We start from the raw sequence: 17,176 nt of genomic DNA, 5'->3' as shown, positions 1-17,176 counted from the left end.
CGGGGACCCTTCCAGTATTGCCAGATGGAGGGGCAGGAGCGCCAAAGAACCCCAGACTGCTGGGAAGAGAAGCAGAGCTCCTGGCAGTTCAGTTGCTTCCCCGCTTCTCGGGGGCAGCGGCTCCGAAACTACAAGGCCCAGCAGGCAGCTGCAGGGGGAGGAGGAGGAGGTGGGACTAGCGCCGGGTGGGAGTGAGAGAGCGAGCCCTCGCGCCTCGCCGGCGCACAGCGCTCGGAGCGCTCCTGCGGCCACTGGTGCGGCGGTCTCGGCAGTAGGCGGCGGCGAGCAGGAGCCCGAAAGCTGGTCCAGCCGCAGCGCGCCGAGAAACCCGGGCTGTGCCCAGAGCTGGGCGGCAACATCCGGACAGGACTGAGACTGTGGTTAGCGCATTGCGGTGCCCTCGCCTTCCCTGGACGCGAGCGCGCGCCGCAGCTGTAAGAGCAGCGGAGACCGAGGACTTTTCTCCGGTTCGAGGGGCGCACCATACCAGTGCTGCAGTCGGGCACACCGCGGCGCCGGGGCCCTCTCACGGCGATGGAACGGGGTCTGCAAGAAGCGTGAGGCGCCGCCGCTGGGTTCTGGAGAGGGGAGGCACCAGGTCTGGAGACCCCGGGCGGCGGACGGGAGCCCTCCCCCCGCCCCGCCTCCGGGGCACCAGCTTCGGCTCCATTGTTCCCGCCCGGGCTGGAGGCGCCGAGCACCGAGCGCCACCGGGAGTCGAGCGCCGGCCTCGGGATTCTCGCGACCCCGCCAGGACCAGAACGGAGCCCGGGGGCGAGGGGCCGGAGTGGGGAACGCGGGTACACGCCCGCCTGCACAAGCCACGGCGAGCTCTCCCGAGGCGGAACCGCAGCGCCAAGTGAGGTAAGAGCCGCGGCGCCCCCAGATCCGGGGCGGGCTTGGCGTCCCGAGCGGCCCCCGGCGCTGGAGCCTCCTGGCTGAGCGCTTCGCCCGCCGCAGCCCAGTGGCGGCCGGCGCCTCCCTCCACCCTTTACCCGCCCCCTCCACCTCCCAGCTCTGTCCCCAGCGCTCTGCGCCCCCCTTTGGTCTCCCCTCCCTTTCCCTCCGCGTCGCCTTCTGCACCCCCTCCCCGCGCTGGTCCCGCCGCTCCTCCTGCCGCCCAACTTTTCCGCCAACTCTTGCTCCGGAGCTGGCGAGGCGGCGGCGGCTCCACGGTGAGTCCTAGGAGGGATTGGGCCGGGACGAAGACGGTGGAGGCCCTCTGTTTCCTGGGACTAGGGAGGAGGGCGGGAGTGGGCAGCGAGGTTTTGTGTGTGTGTGTGTGTGTGTGTGTGTGTGTGTGTGTGTGTGTTGCATTCCACTCCATCTCTTTTTGGTCCCCTTGTAAGGATTCGGCAGGTAGCTCTGGGCGCACCCCTTAAAATCTGTTGCGTTTCTAAGTCTTTTCCACCTCCGGTAAAGTCCGGGGTCCGGATTGGGGGGGGGGGGTGGAGGCATGAGGAGGAAAGGAAGTGGAAGGGAAGGTTAGCTTGTCTTGGAATAGGTTTTAAGGAGGTGTCGTCACCAAATGGCTGAATCTGCTTTAGTAGAGAGCGAAGAAAAAGATTCCCTTTTCCAAGGGGTGGTGATGTTCCACTGAGACTTTTTCAGAACGAGTCCGAAGTTTGGAGAAGGGGAGGGTGACCAGCTGGTGATGTTAAACCCCATTATGGGGCGGGGGCGGGGGGACATTCAGTTCCTATCTAGTTCTTGGAGGTGGGGGAAGGGGTGAGGATTTTGTCTGGTGCGGTCCCCTGGGCAGTGCTTGTTGCTTCTCCGACCCCAGACCCCATTGCCGTCCGCTCCTGGCTCCCGTTATGTCTGGGGTAAGGATGATAAGCTAGAACCCACATTTGCAGATTTTGTGACATTGTAGATGGGATTCTTAAAACACATAGCCTGTGAGGCAGCCAGACACCTTTTTTTTTGGGGGGGGGTGGTGGTGGAGGAAACCTGCTTTTCTGTTCTGGGCCTAGAAGCTATTAGCCCGTTTGGAAAGCATTTCTACGGTGCTTTTCTCCCCCACCCCCTTTCCCCAGATGTAGCAGCCGCATCTGGTTCCGTTTCACCCCACACGGGTACACCGCAGCCACATTATTAACATCCCTCTTCCTCCCCTCCCCCTCTTCTAAATTAAAACTGGGGTTATTCAACTTGTTCTTACCACCTCCCTCCTTAAAATTACTGGAGACTTGGAAACTAGGCTTTCGGATTGGAGGAGAAAAGAAAGTTACCGCGAGCCCAAGTTATTTAGTATTCTCCCGAACTAAGTATTCTCTGCTGCTGGGGGTGGCGTTTGGGTGCTCTCTAGATTGTGCAGAAAAGACGCATCTTGGGAGATGGGGCCAAGGTTTTCGTCTGTAGCACTTCTGAACGGTTCTTCTGCTAAAGGTGGCCTCTTTGGCTAGGAGTCTGGCCCAGAACCGGCCCTTATCGATGTTTCTGGAACCAAAGCATCGCTTTCTCTCCCCTTTAATTATAGTTGAAGAGGAGGCAGCGTCAGTCCCGGTGCGGAGCCGCCGGATCTCGGCGTCACACGTCTCTTTTCCACTCTCCCCCGAGCTAGCCGGGTGCGCAGCGGCTGGGGGCGTGAACTGTTTGCTGCCAGAGGCGCTCCTTGTGTGTTTTTAGGGAGTTACTTGAGCTGCAGCCCTCAGAAACTAAAGTGGGGTGTTTTACCATTTAAATAATGGCTGCAGCTATGTAAGCAGGGGTAGGGGTGGAGTGTCGAATTGGATTTTGAATATTCTTTGGGGTAGGAAAGCATCATAGTGTCCAGCCAAGGGGTAAGTTGCTGCAGAGTGGGGAGAGTTGGTCCCTCTCACCCTCTCCTTTCCACTCTCTTTCAAATTGAAAACACTTCTCTGGTTTCCTTCTTTGGGCGGTAGTTTTGGAAGCTGTAATGAAATCGCACTTTCTCTAGACATGGTAATTAAGGTGACTTGTTTCCTCTGCAGATGTGCCCTGCCCTTTGCACCTCCGGACCAGTGCTTTTTTTGGAATACCGTCTAAATTGTAGAACCTTTGCCTTGAGACTGTTGAGCAGAAAGTGGCCATTTTCCTCCCTTGGCTCAGGCTCCCGGTTTCCTCTCTGAGGCTTGTTTAAAAGCTAAGTAGCAGGGCCCAAGGGACCTGCCTTCGTCTGGCTAATTACCCCCAGGCCCGGGTCATCTCTTTTCCTTTCAGTGACCAAAGACCAGCAAGCTCTGCCATTGCCCTCTGTCTGTCCTGATGGCCCGACTTGTTTACATATTTTCCTTAAGTTGGTTGGGAGAAGCTAGGGCTGCGCTGACTCTCAGGGTACTGGGTGTTTGGGGATGGAGCCTGGCTTCCGCTGGGATGGTTATATATCAGTGACAAGCTCCTTGAAGTATCTGTTGCATTTACTCTTTTTTTTTTTTTTAAAGAGAGAGCGAGAGAGAGAGAGAGAGAGAGAGAGAGAGAGAATTTTTAATATTTTTAGTTTTCGGCAGACACAACATCTTTGTTGATATGTGGTGCTGAGGATCGAACCTGGGCCACACGCATGCCAGGCAAGCGCGCTACCACTTGAGCCACATCCCCAGCCCGCATTTACTCTTAGTCATAGCTGAGTGTCAGCTTTTTAATGAGAGTCTGGATTGAGAGTACTTTCACTGACTGCTTTTACCATGTGGACGGAAATGCCCATTTTAGAGATGTTTTCACAATAGGGATTTGGACCAAAGTAGACAATCTTAAGGTGCTTCTTTTCCTTGGTCTCTGGCCATAGAGTATGTTAGAAAGTTCCTTTTGGTGCCTTTTGAATAATAAGTGAAGCACAGGGACAGGAAGAGATGGAGAAGGAGCATCACAGATGCTCTCTCTTCCTCCTGGAGGGAGGGCAGGGATTAAGAATACATCCAGGAATCCCTAAGCCTGGGCTAGCTTTATTCCTGATGGGCTCCAGAGGGCAAGAAATTGAATTGAACATTGGGTAGACGGACTCCAGCCTTGGGGACCAAGGAAAATCCATAGATTTTTCTTTTAGTGGTATGCTTTTTGTTTATTTGAGGTATTGACCTGAAACAAGACCTCTAATAGGAAATTTGCTCTTGTGAGTTTGAGGTTTAGCAGCCAGCCTCTGAAGGCTCTTTTTTTTTTTTTTTTCTCCCTTGCTTCCATTTCTTTAAATCTCTTTCATCAAAATGGCTGTTAGTTAAAGAGCTGTCTAGGAAGTTTGAGCCTGTTGCTGCTGGAGGAAAAGGAGTTAGAATTGATTCAAACATCTTATTCTGAAAGAACCTCACATCACTTGAGTTTAATTTCCTCTTGGGAAATTTGCCTTGCATTTGTCTTCCCCAGAGCTCTGTAAAAGGTCTGAATGCACCAGGGATGGATGGGAGTCCAGATGTAGAGCTTTAGAGAAGGTTCTGGTCTTTCCAGAGAGGATTAAATACCAGAAGTGGCTAGGATATTTGTTTTTCCCCTCAAAGTTGCATCTTAAACAGAAACCTCTCCTCATCACCACCACCCCTCTTGCAATAAAGAAGCAATGTTTGGTTTCCCTCCCTCCTGTCCCAGTAAACAGCACCCACCTGGGTGATGCTCCACTAGTATGATCTTTCTTCAACAGCAGGGTTTCATAGATAATGTGGCACAATTAGCATTTCATTCATTGCTAATTTTATATATACTTCTCACTTGCAAGGATACTGGACACTTTCTTGCAGAAACTCAAACAATTAGCATTTCCTTTGGACCAACTAAACTTTTGTAAACTGAGCTGCCTTTTTTCAAAATACTTTTTAATAAAAGTATTTGTTTGCACTCTTCAACATGGAGTAAAACATTGCTCACATTTGGGAAAAGTGACCATTTCTGTTTGTGCTGCCCTCAATTCTGAGGCATCAAGATGTTTAGAAATTTCTCACTTGGTATTCTTTAGAATAGTTTGGCTGGCTAACAAGGCCACTAGCTATGACTCCCCTCTGCCCCCCCCCCCCACCAATATACTGTATTTTTAAATAGTATTAATACAAGTTGAACATCCCTGATCTGAAAATCTGAAATCCAAAATACTTATGTCATATTGGCATCTTAAAGTTTCAGTTTTCAGATTAAGAATGTTCAATGGCATAAGCTATGCAAATATTCCAAAATCTGAAAAACCTCAAAATCTGAAATAACTTTGGTCCTAACCATTTCAGAAAAAGAATACAGCCTGTGTCAGTTCTTGCTTGATCAGAATTTTTTTCTTCCATTCAGCCAATTAACAAATATGCCAGCATCTGCTATGTGCATACTAGTACTAAGGGTATTGATAAAGGTTAGTTGGGCACAGAAGGGGATGGGGAATATAAAAAACAATAATAGCAGGCAACACAGGCCTCATGGGAGAGGAGCTGGTCATTTGTTTTGAAAATTTAGGGGAATGGGATCCTGCAGCTACAAGGCCTAGAAAAGGCTCGTGGAAGAGATATAACTTTTTAAGGTAGAGTTCCAAGAATAGGAAAACCCCCAAGCACTGCAGAGGGAGGAAGGGCAAAAAAGAAACACTTGTATAGAGGAATTCAGATGAACTCAACTGCACTGTCCAGTAGAAATAGAACACAAACATCATGTAATTTTAAATTTCCTTGTAGCCACATTTGAAATTAAGTGAAAATTCATGGATGACATCAATTTTGAATGTATTTGTTTAGATTCTAATTATTTTTAAATTATTAATTTTTAATAATTTGGTTTATTATATTTATAGTAATGTATCATGTTAATATTCCCAAAATATTATCATTTGAACATGTGATCAATATACAAAATTTTGTGGGGATGCTAAGGAGTGAACCCTGGGGCTTGCTTATGCTAAGCTTGTGCTCTACCATTTAGCTATAAATACTCCCAATCCCAACATAAAAAATTAATGAGACACTTTGCATTCTTTTTTTTTTTTTAATGCCAAGGGGAAAAAAAAGATCAGTGTTCAAGATCAGTGTATATTTTTCATTCTAGCACATCCTAAGGAACAGTAGCCACATTGCAGGTGCTAAAGAACTGCATGTGTCCAGAGGCCACTGAATGGGCCAGCCAGGTTTAGAGTACAGGGTACATCCTAAAGATAGAGGGTGAGAAATACCTTTAGAAAGGTAGGAAGGTCCCAGTAGGAAGTTTGAGTCTTCCTGCCATAGTTATCAAAATCTGGGAGTACCATCAAAACACAATGTTTAGTTATAACCCCTTATATTTGACCAAGTTGGTACTTTCAAGAGGTGAAAGTGGGCCCCTTGACCCCACTTCCCATTTATTTGATCCTCATAACCACCTGTGATGTAGGCAAGGCAAGTATTTTAACTCCTTCCAACAAGTGGGACATTGAGGCTCAGAAAAGTTAAGTGTCTGTCCCAGAATGGTAAGGTCATAAATGGAAGGGCAAGAATTCATTTGTTAATCCTGTCCAGCCAAAGACTTGGCCTGAACTCATAAACTAGTTTTTATTGCATTGTTTATATTATAAGAAAATTGAAATCTCATAAAAAGGATATTTCATAGAATTTTTTTTTTTTTTTTTTTTTTTTTGGTACTGGGGACTGAACCCAGGAGCACTTTACCACTGAGCCATGTCCCCACCCCTTTTTGTTTTTTCACTTTTAGACAGGATCTCACTAAGTTGTTTAGGAAGTTGCTGAGGCAATCTTCAAACTTGCGATCCTCCTGCCTCAGCCTCCCAAGCTGCTGAGATTACAGGTGTGCATCACACCTGGCTTAGAATCTTTTAGAATTAGGGAGAGATGCAAGGTCATGTGGTCCAGCCCCTGCTTTCCCACCAGACACTGGTCATCTTCTCTTGGATGAGAACTGCAGGCACTTTAATGCATGCTGCCATTCAGTCCTCGTAACCACCTATGATGTAGGCAGGGCAGATATTTTAGCCCTCTCCTGCAAGTGTGAAGATTGAGGTATTGTGTTCCACCCTTCACTCCCCATTGAGGACCTCTGCACCCAGGCAAGTCAAGCTGTGAATCCTGGGAGTCCTGACTGATATTGGAGAGACTGAAGGGGGCCAGCTGCAAGGTCTCTGGGGAAGATGCTGTATACACCTGCAAGGCTAGAGGTCACATATGTCAAGCTGTAACGGATAGAGGCTGTTCCTGAGGGCTTTGGGGAAGTCATTAATTAATAGAATGAGAAGATGAGATGGCGGTTCCAAAGATCACAGACAGCACCGTGGATGAGCTGTTTGTATCACTGCATTTTCTGCAGGTGTGTAGAATGGGGTGTGTGCCCACTTATTTTCTCATTTCAGGAACTGGTGCCAGGAAGCCAGGTTTTCTTAGCATCCTTGTTTTAGAGGTGAAACCTAAGGCCTGGAGGGGTATAGGTATTGGCTGAATGAGTTGGAAGGAAAGTGTCAGAAGTTTGACGTATGCTGATCACTGAGCGAAAAGAGGACAGTCTGCAACCAGCCCTATAATTGAAACCAAGCTGAATCATCTCAAGATAATACCACCTTCTCCCATCTACCCTTTTTGGAGACTAAAAATTCATTTAGTAGGCTGGCAGTTACTAGGGACTTTGGTTTTCCTGAGTTAGATGCATCTTTCTGGGTGACAAGCCTGCATCAGTGAGGTGTATCTTTGGGATATAGTGAAAGGCAGGGTCAGAGATGCCCTCAGATGAGCATTGCTTCTGTGCCAGGCCCAAGGTTGTGCCCCATCCTTATCCTAGACAGCCTATCTGTGGTCTGCTTCCAGCGGTCTTTCTGTCCACCAAAGGACTAATAAATACCCTTTCATTTCCAGAGCTAATTCAGATTTGTCCTTATCTACTTGTTTTCTTTATGGTATGAATCCCTTTGAGACTTTATCAGATAGGGCTGGGTTTTTTTTGCCCTTGAGGCCCAGGAAAGCACTGTATCACTGAGCTACACCCCAGCCCTTATTTGCATCCTCCCATCCTGTCCTCTACCATATGAAAACGGGTGATTTTTGAGCCTCAGTTTCTCCATTGCTTAAAGGAGAATTATACCTTTTATCCTCCTGAAATTTATAGTGAGGAATAAATAAAGTTTTGTAGTTACAAATAATTGTACCTAGTGCAGTTTTGGCATATTGTAATATTCAGTAAATATTCCTTCCATCTCTAGTCCCTTTCCTAAATTTAGAAAAATAAAATAGAAATGTTTACTTTTGGCCAGGTGTGGTGGTACACGCCTGTAATCCCAGCGGCTTGGGAGGCTGAGACCGGAGGATTCTGAGTTCAAAGCCAGCCTCAACAACAGTGAGACGCTAAATAACTGTCTCCAAATAAAATACGAAATAGGTCTGAGGATGTGGCTCAGTGGTCGAGTGCCCCTGAGTTCAATTCCTGATACAAAAAAAAGAAAATGTTTACTTCTTTAATATGAAATCATGATGAAATTTCAGTAAGCCTTGGGAGGGAGCAGAGAGAGTGCATACGTATTCCTGCAGGCCGAGCACATGCGAAGCCAAGAATTTGGGGTTTTTCTGCCAGCCAGGACTGAGTCACTGAGAGGGGCCCTGCCTGGCTCAGGGGGAGGCAGGGCTGAAGCACCACATTAGGGCATGTTCCGGGGAAACAGATTCTCTGAATAACTTGGATGGCTCCCTGGAGCATTTAGGACAAAAGCCACCTGGAAGAGAGAGATGATCACCCCCCACATAGCCCAACAGTGACCAAAAAGTCTTATCACTTGATAAATGTTTTCAGCAGTGATTCTTTCTTTAAGACCCTAGGGAGCTGTTTTATTATTTATTTATTTTGTTAAACTTTTTTTTTTAGTTGCAGACGGACATAATACATTTATTTATTTATCTATCTACCTGTCTACCTACCCATTTATTTATTTATTTATTGGTGGTGCTGAGGATGGAACCCAGTGCCTCACACATGGTAGGCAAGCTCGCTACCACTCCAGCCCCTTAGGGAGCTGTTTTAAATTTTATCACTGGGGTCCTGGGAAGGGTCAGGGGCTGCCAAGTGTGTGCATTAAACTGGGGCAGGCATGAGCCATCTTTGAGTCAGCCCTTGCAAGAGCCCTTGACTGTGCGGTGGGATGTTTCCCTCCCACTCCTGTCCTAACTTCTGGATATTCTCTGTCAGACATCAGCTGTCACCTTCCAGCATCAAGGACAGCTGGATCCACTTCATGGTTCAACCCTCTGAGGTGCTCTGAAATCCTTTGTAAGAGTGGTGAGGATTCTGGTGTCTATAAGGGAGGTGGGTAGAACTGGAGATGCCTGTGATTCACACAGTTTTAGAAACAAAAAGAAAGAACTCTGGGGGATTGAGGATATAACTCAGAGCACTTGCCTGGCATCCTCCTTGAGTCCCATAGTTACTAGCTAATTACCTGTGTACTTGGCTCCCATTTCCTAGTCTTTGGTGTGCTCCACATTTCATCCATTTCTCTTCTTCACCAAAGGGATAGGTCAGTTCTGCAACTGTTTTGAGTGCAGACTAAGAGGTAGCCTGACTGGGAAGATCACTGTAAGGTTCTCCAAGGTACAAGTCTCAAGGTCATTTGTGCCATCAGGTGAGGTGGCATGTGTCAGAAATCCCAGTGGCTCGGGAGGCTGAGGCAGGAGGATTGCAAGTTCAAAGCCAGCCTCAGCAACTGTAAAGTACTAAGCAATTCAATGAGACCCTGTCTCTAAATAAAATACAAAATAGGACTGGGGATGTGGCTCAGTGGTCAAGTGCCCCTGAGTTCAATTCCTAGTACCAAAACAAAAAATCTGTGCTGAGAAGTGAATGGCCTTATGACTGTCCCCAGATGGTTCTGCTACTTTGTGGTTGAGTGCTTCGTTCCATATATAATACTGGGGGAGTCTCAGCATACTTAAGTCTCCTCCAATTAATTGCACACCACTTTGTGAAGCCCTCACCCAGCAAAGTGACAGAACAGTTTGGGACATTGATGAGACTGTTCACTTATCGGCATAAACAGTCTTGAGGCTTATACCTTGGAGAATCTCATGGTAATCTTTCCAGTCAGTCTAGCACTTGGTCTACACTCGAAATATAATTGTAGAATTGAATTGTGTTAGCCTTTTGTTACTATAACAAAATACCTGAGCTAATCAACTGAAAAATAGGACGTTTGTTTTATTTTTTTAAAATATTTTTATTAGTTATTGATGGACCTTTTATTTGTTTATATGTGGTGCTGAGAATCAAACCCAGTGCCTCACACATGCTAGGCAAGTGCTCTACCACTGAGCTCCAGCCCCAGCCCACTAGGACGTTTATTTCGCACACAGTTTTAGAGGTTTCAGTCTGTGGTTGGTTGGGTCTGTTGCTTTCTAGCATGGTTCACCTTACAGCTAGGAATGACCTGGATTCTCATAATCCCCTTCAAGGTCATACCCATGATTACCTAAAACCTCCCCTAGGCCCCAAATATTTGGGTTCAGGGTGCAGGGGAATGTCTCACTGTGTTGGCCAAACTGGGCTTGAACTCTCAGTCTGACTCAGCCCCTCTAGTAGCTGGGGTTATGAGTAATTGGAATAATAGTTGTGTGTCTAGCTTACATTCCACTTCTTGAAGGTTCCACCATCTCCTAGTGGCACCATTCTGAGGAACAAGCCTTTAACACATAAACGGCCTTTGGGGAACACTAAGCTTTAGCATGAATTAAAACAACCCTTAGCCAGAAGTGGTGGCATACCTGTAATCCCAGCGGCTCCAGAGGCTAAGGAAGGAGAATCGCGAATTTAAAGCCAGGCTCAGCAAAAGCAAGGCACCAAGCAACTCAGTGAGACCCTATTTCAAAATAAAATACAAATAGGGTTGGAGATGTGGCTCAGTGGTTGAGTGTCCCTGAGTTTAATCCCTGGTACCCCCCAAAATAAAGTAAAATAAATAAAACAACCCTTAGTCTTATTGAGACCTGGAACCTCTGATTAAATGTTGGGATAAGCTCAGAGTTCTCTTCTTTGTACCTTAAGGAGTAGTTACTGCTTCAAGCAACGTTTTGGTCAGGGTGACCATGTGACATGTTTTACTTTGTTTTTCTCTGTGCCTCCCCACCTCTCAGACCCTCTTAACTTTTTGTTTTTTTCTTTCCCCAGAGTCAGCTTGAAAAGGAGAATCGGGCTCAAGGTGGAGTATCCATGGAGGTGTGGAGCCTTGTCACCAATCTCTAACTGCAGAACTGGGATGTGGAGCTGGAAGTGCCTCCTCTTCTGGGCTGTGCTGGTCACAGCCACACTCTGCACTGCCAGGCCAGCCCCAACCTTGCCTGAACAAGGTAAGGCAGTGGGCTGAAGGGTTGGCCCAGACCCCCAAGCCTTTGAACAGGCTGGGCTTGCATGGAGGTGATGTGGTTGGAGGTGATGTGATCAAGTAGGAAGGCTCCTCCTTAGGTGGAGCAAAGGGCTTCCTTCCTATAGCAGAGGTGCTTGAGATTCTTAGGCTGGTTGGGCCTGGTTATAAATCTAAATGACTTCATCAGATGTTGGGGTTGTGAAGTCTGGTTGTGAAGTCTGGTGACAGCCATCCTGAGTTGATAAGATGAGGGAAAAAAACATCTGATTGGCACCTAAGAGCTGGGTCTTTATCCTGGGTGGTATATAAATATATATATATATATAAAAACCGCTAGATGGTGCGACGGGGACCAAGTAGCCTATGAGTTTTGGTTTAGCATTTTAATTGTATAGCAAGGGACATTGTAGGATGTAAGAGTTTGATAATAGCCTCTGACTTATAAAAAATTGTTCCAGGGGCTGGAGTTGTAGCTCAGTTGGTAGAGCATTTGCCTTGCATGCGTGAGGCACCGGTTGCTGATCCTCAGTGCCACATAAAAACAAATAAATAAAATAAAGGTATTGTGTCTGTCTACAACTAAAAAATTATATATTAAAAAAAATTGTTCCAAAGACACATCTTCTGTAAGGGTTGGTGGTCATGATGACTTGCCTGCCACTTTGCCTTTCTTGATTGTGTCTCCCAGGCCCTGTTTAGGAGCCTGCTGAGTGGTTTGCTTTGGAGATGCCCTATTTGAGGGATTTCAAAGAGACTGGGAACTAGGAAGCAGGATGGAGCATAGAGACCTATAGTGTGTTGGAAATTCACAGAGATTATTAGTAACAGGAAGACTTGCCCCCCTGATCATGGGATTTGCACAAGTTATGAAAATACCTATGGGAGATTACAAGTGCCGCACACCTGATAGCTTTTGAGAGACTTTGTGAGAATTAATGTTTGGGCATTTGGGGGGACTTTGAGACTTGGTGACTGGTCACATAGAGAAAGTAGGCAAGCAGTAGATGAAAAGCTTGGGTGCTTATGATATGGTGGCTGTATTTACAAGGCCATCAGTCTATGCTATGTTTTAATGATGAGTGATGGGTGAGAGAACATGTCTAGTTACATGATGCTTGGAAGGAGCAGGGAAGGTTGTGTGAGACTTTCTGAAGGTGTTATAACTGGAGCAGGCATTCTGTAGGACCACAGGCAAGATCTGAGCAAGAACATGCCGGAGACCCAAAGTGGGAGAGTTTATCTCTGCCCACAGGAGTTAACCATAAGGTAGAGACAAGTATAGAGAAATAAATGCAAAGTATACTGTGTTTAAATTATACATTGGAGTTATAATAAAATGCAGTGGTGGGGGCTAGGGTTGTGGCTCAGTGGTAGAGTGCTTGCCTCGCACGTGTGAGGCATGGGGTTCGATCCTGAGTACCACATAAAAATAAATAAAGGTATTGTGTCCATCTACAACTAAAACAATGTTAAAAAAATGCAGTGGGAATGCAGAGGAAGAGAGGAGCACAGATCATCTGAGATGGGTAAAAAGTAGGCATCTGGGAGAGAGAAATAAAGGGCTTTCTGTGTGGAACAGCATGAGTGAGGGTACAGAGGCAGGATATATAAGATAAAATTGAGAATGGTTTGCCTTTTGGGTAAATAGTTATATGGGAAATAATACCTCGGAAAATTAAATTTGGCTACCATATGAAAGGCTTCCATATGCCACGCTAAGGAAACTATACTTAAAATGGGTAGACTTGAAAAATTTGGGAAATTTGAAAAATTTAGTGACATGTTCCAGCTTTCAGAAATTTAATTTGGCCATTAAATTTGGACAGATGGGAGGAAGGGGTTAGTTAGGTGGACCTGTTTTCATCTTGCTCTGCCACATGATAGCTGCGTTAACTTCCTTTGCCAAATTCGAACACAGTAAGCCTTAGTTTTGCCCATCTATAAAATGGGAAGGGTAAAAAAGGATTAAATGCAATAATCCAAATAAAGCACGTAGATGGAAAGTGTTAGCATTTATTACCGCTGTGGCCTCTGTTGACAGAAAGACTAGTTAGGAAGGTTGTTTTGATTGTCTAGTTGGAGTGAGATCGGGAAGTAGGATGGGGGCTGTAAGATTGTAAAGGAAGGAAAAAACAGTAAAGACCCTCCAGAAATAGAACCTAGGGGTTTAAGTCGGTAGAATAGCAACTCTAGATGACTAGAGACAAGACAAGATGAAAGTAAGGTTACGGGAGCAGAGAAGATGGTGACCAGCCACTGTGTAGACAGAGGCAGGGGAGTCCAGGAACAAGGAGGGCACGGATGAGGGTTGAGAATGTGCTTTTATGATGGACCCTGAAGCATTTTCTTTTTCCTTTTTTTAACTTTCTGCAAGATTCTTTGCAGCCCAAGAATGGAGATTAGAGAAAATGAATTTGTACAAATCTTTGGCCTAGCCACTTGAAGGCTGGAAGAGGGTGTGGAGCAGGGAAATGAGCTACAGGAGATTTAGATGGGCGTGGGGATGGAGGAGGAGGGTCATTAAAGCTGCTGGTGGTGGATCCTATCTAGGAAAGGAAACTGGCAGGGATGGAGGATAGAGTCAGGGATCTGAAGGTCTTGATGAGGACAAAGTACAAGCTCTGAGAATAGAGGGAGGAAGAGAGGGGGGATGGGGACTGTTGGGAGGCTGTAGGCAGTCAGGACTGAGCTTATAAAAACGTTAACTTAATTGAGGTATAATTTATGTAACATAAAATGTGTTGATTGTAAGTGTATGGTTCCACGTGTTTTGTTGGTTTGTTTTTGTTTTTTGGTACCTGGGATTGAACTCGGGGCACTTGACTACTGAGCCACATCCCCAGCCCTATTTTGTATTTTATTTTGAGACAGGGTCTCCCTGAGTTGCTTGGCACCTCACTGTTGCTGAGGCTGGCTTTGAACTTGCGACCCTCCTGCCTCAGCCTCCTGAGCTGTTCAGATTATAGGCATGCGCCACCGCACCGGCTCCATGTGCTTTTATAGAATGTGTGTACACCATGTAACTACTACCTCAGCGAAGATATAGAACATTTTCATCACCCCTCACCGTTCCCCTCTTGAGTCAGTCCCTGGGCAACCTCTAATCTACTGTCTTTCACCATAGATTAGTTTTTCCTGTTTTAGAATTTCATATGATAAAATTACATGCTGAGTGTGTATTCACCTGTTGATGGCCATTTCGGTCATTATATTAGTCTGTTTTCAGTTGTTATAGCAAAAGACCTGAAATTGGATACTTATAAAGAAAAGAGGTTTGTTTACCTCATGGTTTTGGAGGCTGAAAGTCTTAAGATCAGGCAGCCCATATATTTAGCCTCAGGTGATGGCCCACCTTGTAGTATGGCTACATGGAGGGTGGGTCACCAGGGGAGTGTATATAAGAGAGATCATATGGTGAGATAGGGAGACCAGGGAAGGGCCGGTCTTCCTCTTTTTATTAACAAGTCTCAGGGGAACTTACAGGTTTCTTGAGGACTACATTTAATCCCTTATGAAAGCAGTGACCTTCACTAAGCCCCACCTCTTAAAGGTATTCAACCTTTCAATATTGTCACTCAGGAAGCCAACCTGCCAACACATGAATTATAGCAGTTATGAACAATTTTGGCCATTTTTAATAAAACTGTGTTCTGAACATTCATGCTGAATGTTTTTCTTGACTACCTTCATTTTGATTTCAAGTGCACTTCTTTTTTTCTTTCTTTTATAGTAATGGAGATTTAGCTCAGAGCTAGTCTACCACTGAGCTACATTTCCAGCCCTTTTTAATTTTATTTTGAGACAGTGTCTCACTAAGTTGTGAGGCTGGCCTCTAAATTTGCTATCCTCCTGCCTAAGCCTCTCAAGATTACAAGCATGCACCGCCACACCTGGCTTTGACTCCACTTCTTGCTCCCTGTTGACTCTTGGGACAGTTTTCTCTGCCTTTCTATAAACTCTGTTAATGAATATGTGCTCATAAGGTCATTGTAAAGATCAAATGAGACTGTCTGCACAGCTCTTACACAGAGCCTGGTACACAGCAATAAATGGCTGTTCTTAGTCCATTTTCCCGGGACCCAGGAGTCTACCCCATATGGTAAGGGACATGTGGTCTCCTGGGGCAACTTGGAATGGCCTAGGACGGAACAGTGGAAAGCCACGGGACTTGGAGAACAAGTCTGGTGAAGGAAGTCCCTTCCTAGTGTGGCACTTTTATCCCTCACGAGCTCTGTGGTACGGCATACTGCCCTGCCGTGGCAGAGAACAGCTGTGACTGTGACGGGTTAAGAGAAAACATATCTTCATGCTTTGTGAACTTTAGGGAACTTTACAAATGTTAGATATATTGTATAGCCTTGGCCCTACTGATTATTAAATAATGCTGCTATTGTCCTCAAAAAACACTATAATCTGTGTATAAAGGATTTGTCCCTAAACTGAAAGCATACTACCCCAAACCCTGCCTGCATTGAAACCTTCTCCCCCATTGGAAAGGCTTTATGCTGTAAGTGTGTGTGTGTGTGTGTGTGTGTGTGTGTTGGCAGCCCCTCCCCCAGCCGAGTGCAATACTAGCAGTCTGCAAATGCTCCTAAGGGACTGGGGAGGGCCTGGAGTTTCTGGCTGTCCTTGGAAAGTTGATTTAATAAGGGTTCCAGGAAAACCAACCTAACTCCTTCCCTCTCCCTCTCCTTCCCATTCTCTTGTGTGCCATCTTACCAAGTACAAGCTTGTTTCAGATCAGGCTTTGAGGTTTGCGGGTGGACTGAAGCTGGATGACAGGCCGAGGGGTAGAATACCTCTTTCAGAAGATAAGCACCAGCTTGCAAGACACTCTGATCTTGAGGTGGGCTGTTTCCATTTGTTTTTTCCTCCTAGAATAGGACTTGAGGGGAACCGTGAGTGGGTTCATCCAAAACTGCCTGCAAGGCCACTTTGGAGACTCCTGCCTGCCCCCACTTCAGCAGTCAGGTGGGTTAAACATCCCAAACCCCGTGGTACAGGGCATATAGTGTGTGAGACTTGCAGTCTCCAAATACTTGCTTCCATCCACAGAAACCTGCAACTCATAAGCGATTTAATGGGCTGAGGTTTTACAGCTCCTCCCACCCACCCAGATTTGAAGGAATCTGGTGGCTGGTTGAATGGGGGAGAGGTTACATTTAATGGAAAAGCTCTCTGTTTCCATTTCTGGCTGCACGTCCCCTGGCATGCCATGTGTGTACCACAGAGCAGGTCTTTGTCTCTGTGTTCTGCAGAAACCTGTACCCATGGCTGCGGGTAGTGCCAGAACCATGAACCAGCCCTCAAGTTGTAGGGTCCTGGCAACTCTCCCACCCCACAGGGGTTCTGCAGCTGCCTTTAGTCCAAAGGGGTGTGCATTTCAGCTGAGCTACAGCAGGAGTCTCAGATAGATACGAGGGGGTGTCCCAATATAAGACATGCTGTGATTCCGCAGACTGCAGCTCATTGGCCTGAAGACCAGTGTCCCAAAGCTGCCCTGGGACACTTGGAGGATGTGCCCCCACTCCACCTCATCCCCAGCATAATTTCTTCTTGTGAAAAGAACCTGTTTGCTTCTAATTCACACTGAATGGCAAGAGGAATTCCAGAAGGCTAGTGGAATTACTTAGAGCAAAAGGTGATGTTGAATGACCCACTTGAGAACAAGGGCAGGGGATTTAGGTCTGTAGAAATCCACCAGTGCTCTAAGCTACCAGGTTTCCCTCAGGATCTACTGTGTCCCCGCCTGCCTCCCCAGAGAGGTGGCTGTTTGCAAGTGTTAGAGTTAGGGCAGGGCTGGGAGGACCCAGCAGCTCTCAGCAGAGTGTGAGAGAATGTGAGGGTGCTCACGTGTCCTGCTTGACCACACTGGGTAGAGCTCAGCCACTCCAAGGCTGTGTTCTTGGCTCTGGCTTCTGCATTGCTACA

At 46.5% G+C, this 17,176-nt stretch overlaps 1 protein-coding gene across 4 annotated transcripts in view; it reads left to right on the top strand.

The window, feature by feature from the left end:
- The first annotated feature begins 402 nt into the window (after positions 1-402).
- The window catches only part of FGFR1 (fibroblast growth factor receptor 1), a 54,438-nt gene continuing 37,664 nt past the window's right edge, over positions 403-17,176 (top strand). For 3 of the 4 annotated variants that reach the window (XM_081269368.1, XM_081269366.1, XM_081269365.1), the window contains exons 1-2: positions 731-864; positions 11,050-11,228. In XM_081269368.1, coding sequence (XP_081125494.1) covers positions 11,138-11,228 — 91 coding nt within the window. In that variant the 5' untranslated portion in view covers positions 731-864; positions 11,050-11,137. Of the gene's footprint in view, positions 865-11,049; positions 11,229-17,176 lie in introns of all 4 variants that reach the window. The other variant, XM_081269367.1, reaches the window with a different exon arrangement.

Source organism: Spermophilus citellus (assembly GCF_964194105.1).
Source record: "Spermophilus citellus genome assembly, chromosome: 16".
Lineage (NCBI taxonomy): Eukaryota > Metazoa > Chordata > Mammalia > Rodentia > Sciuridae > Spermophilus > Spermophilus citellus.
The sequence above is the reverse complement of the archived record's forward strand: the minus strand, read 5'-3'. Positions and strand labels throughout refer to the sequence as shown.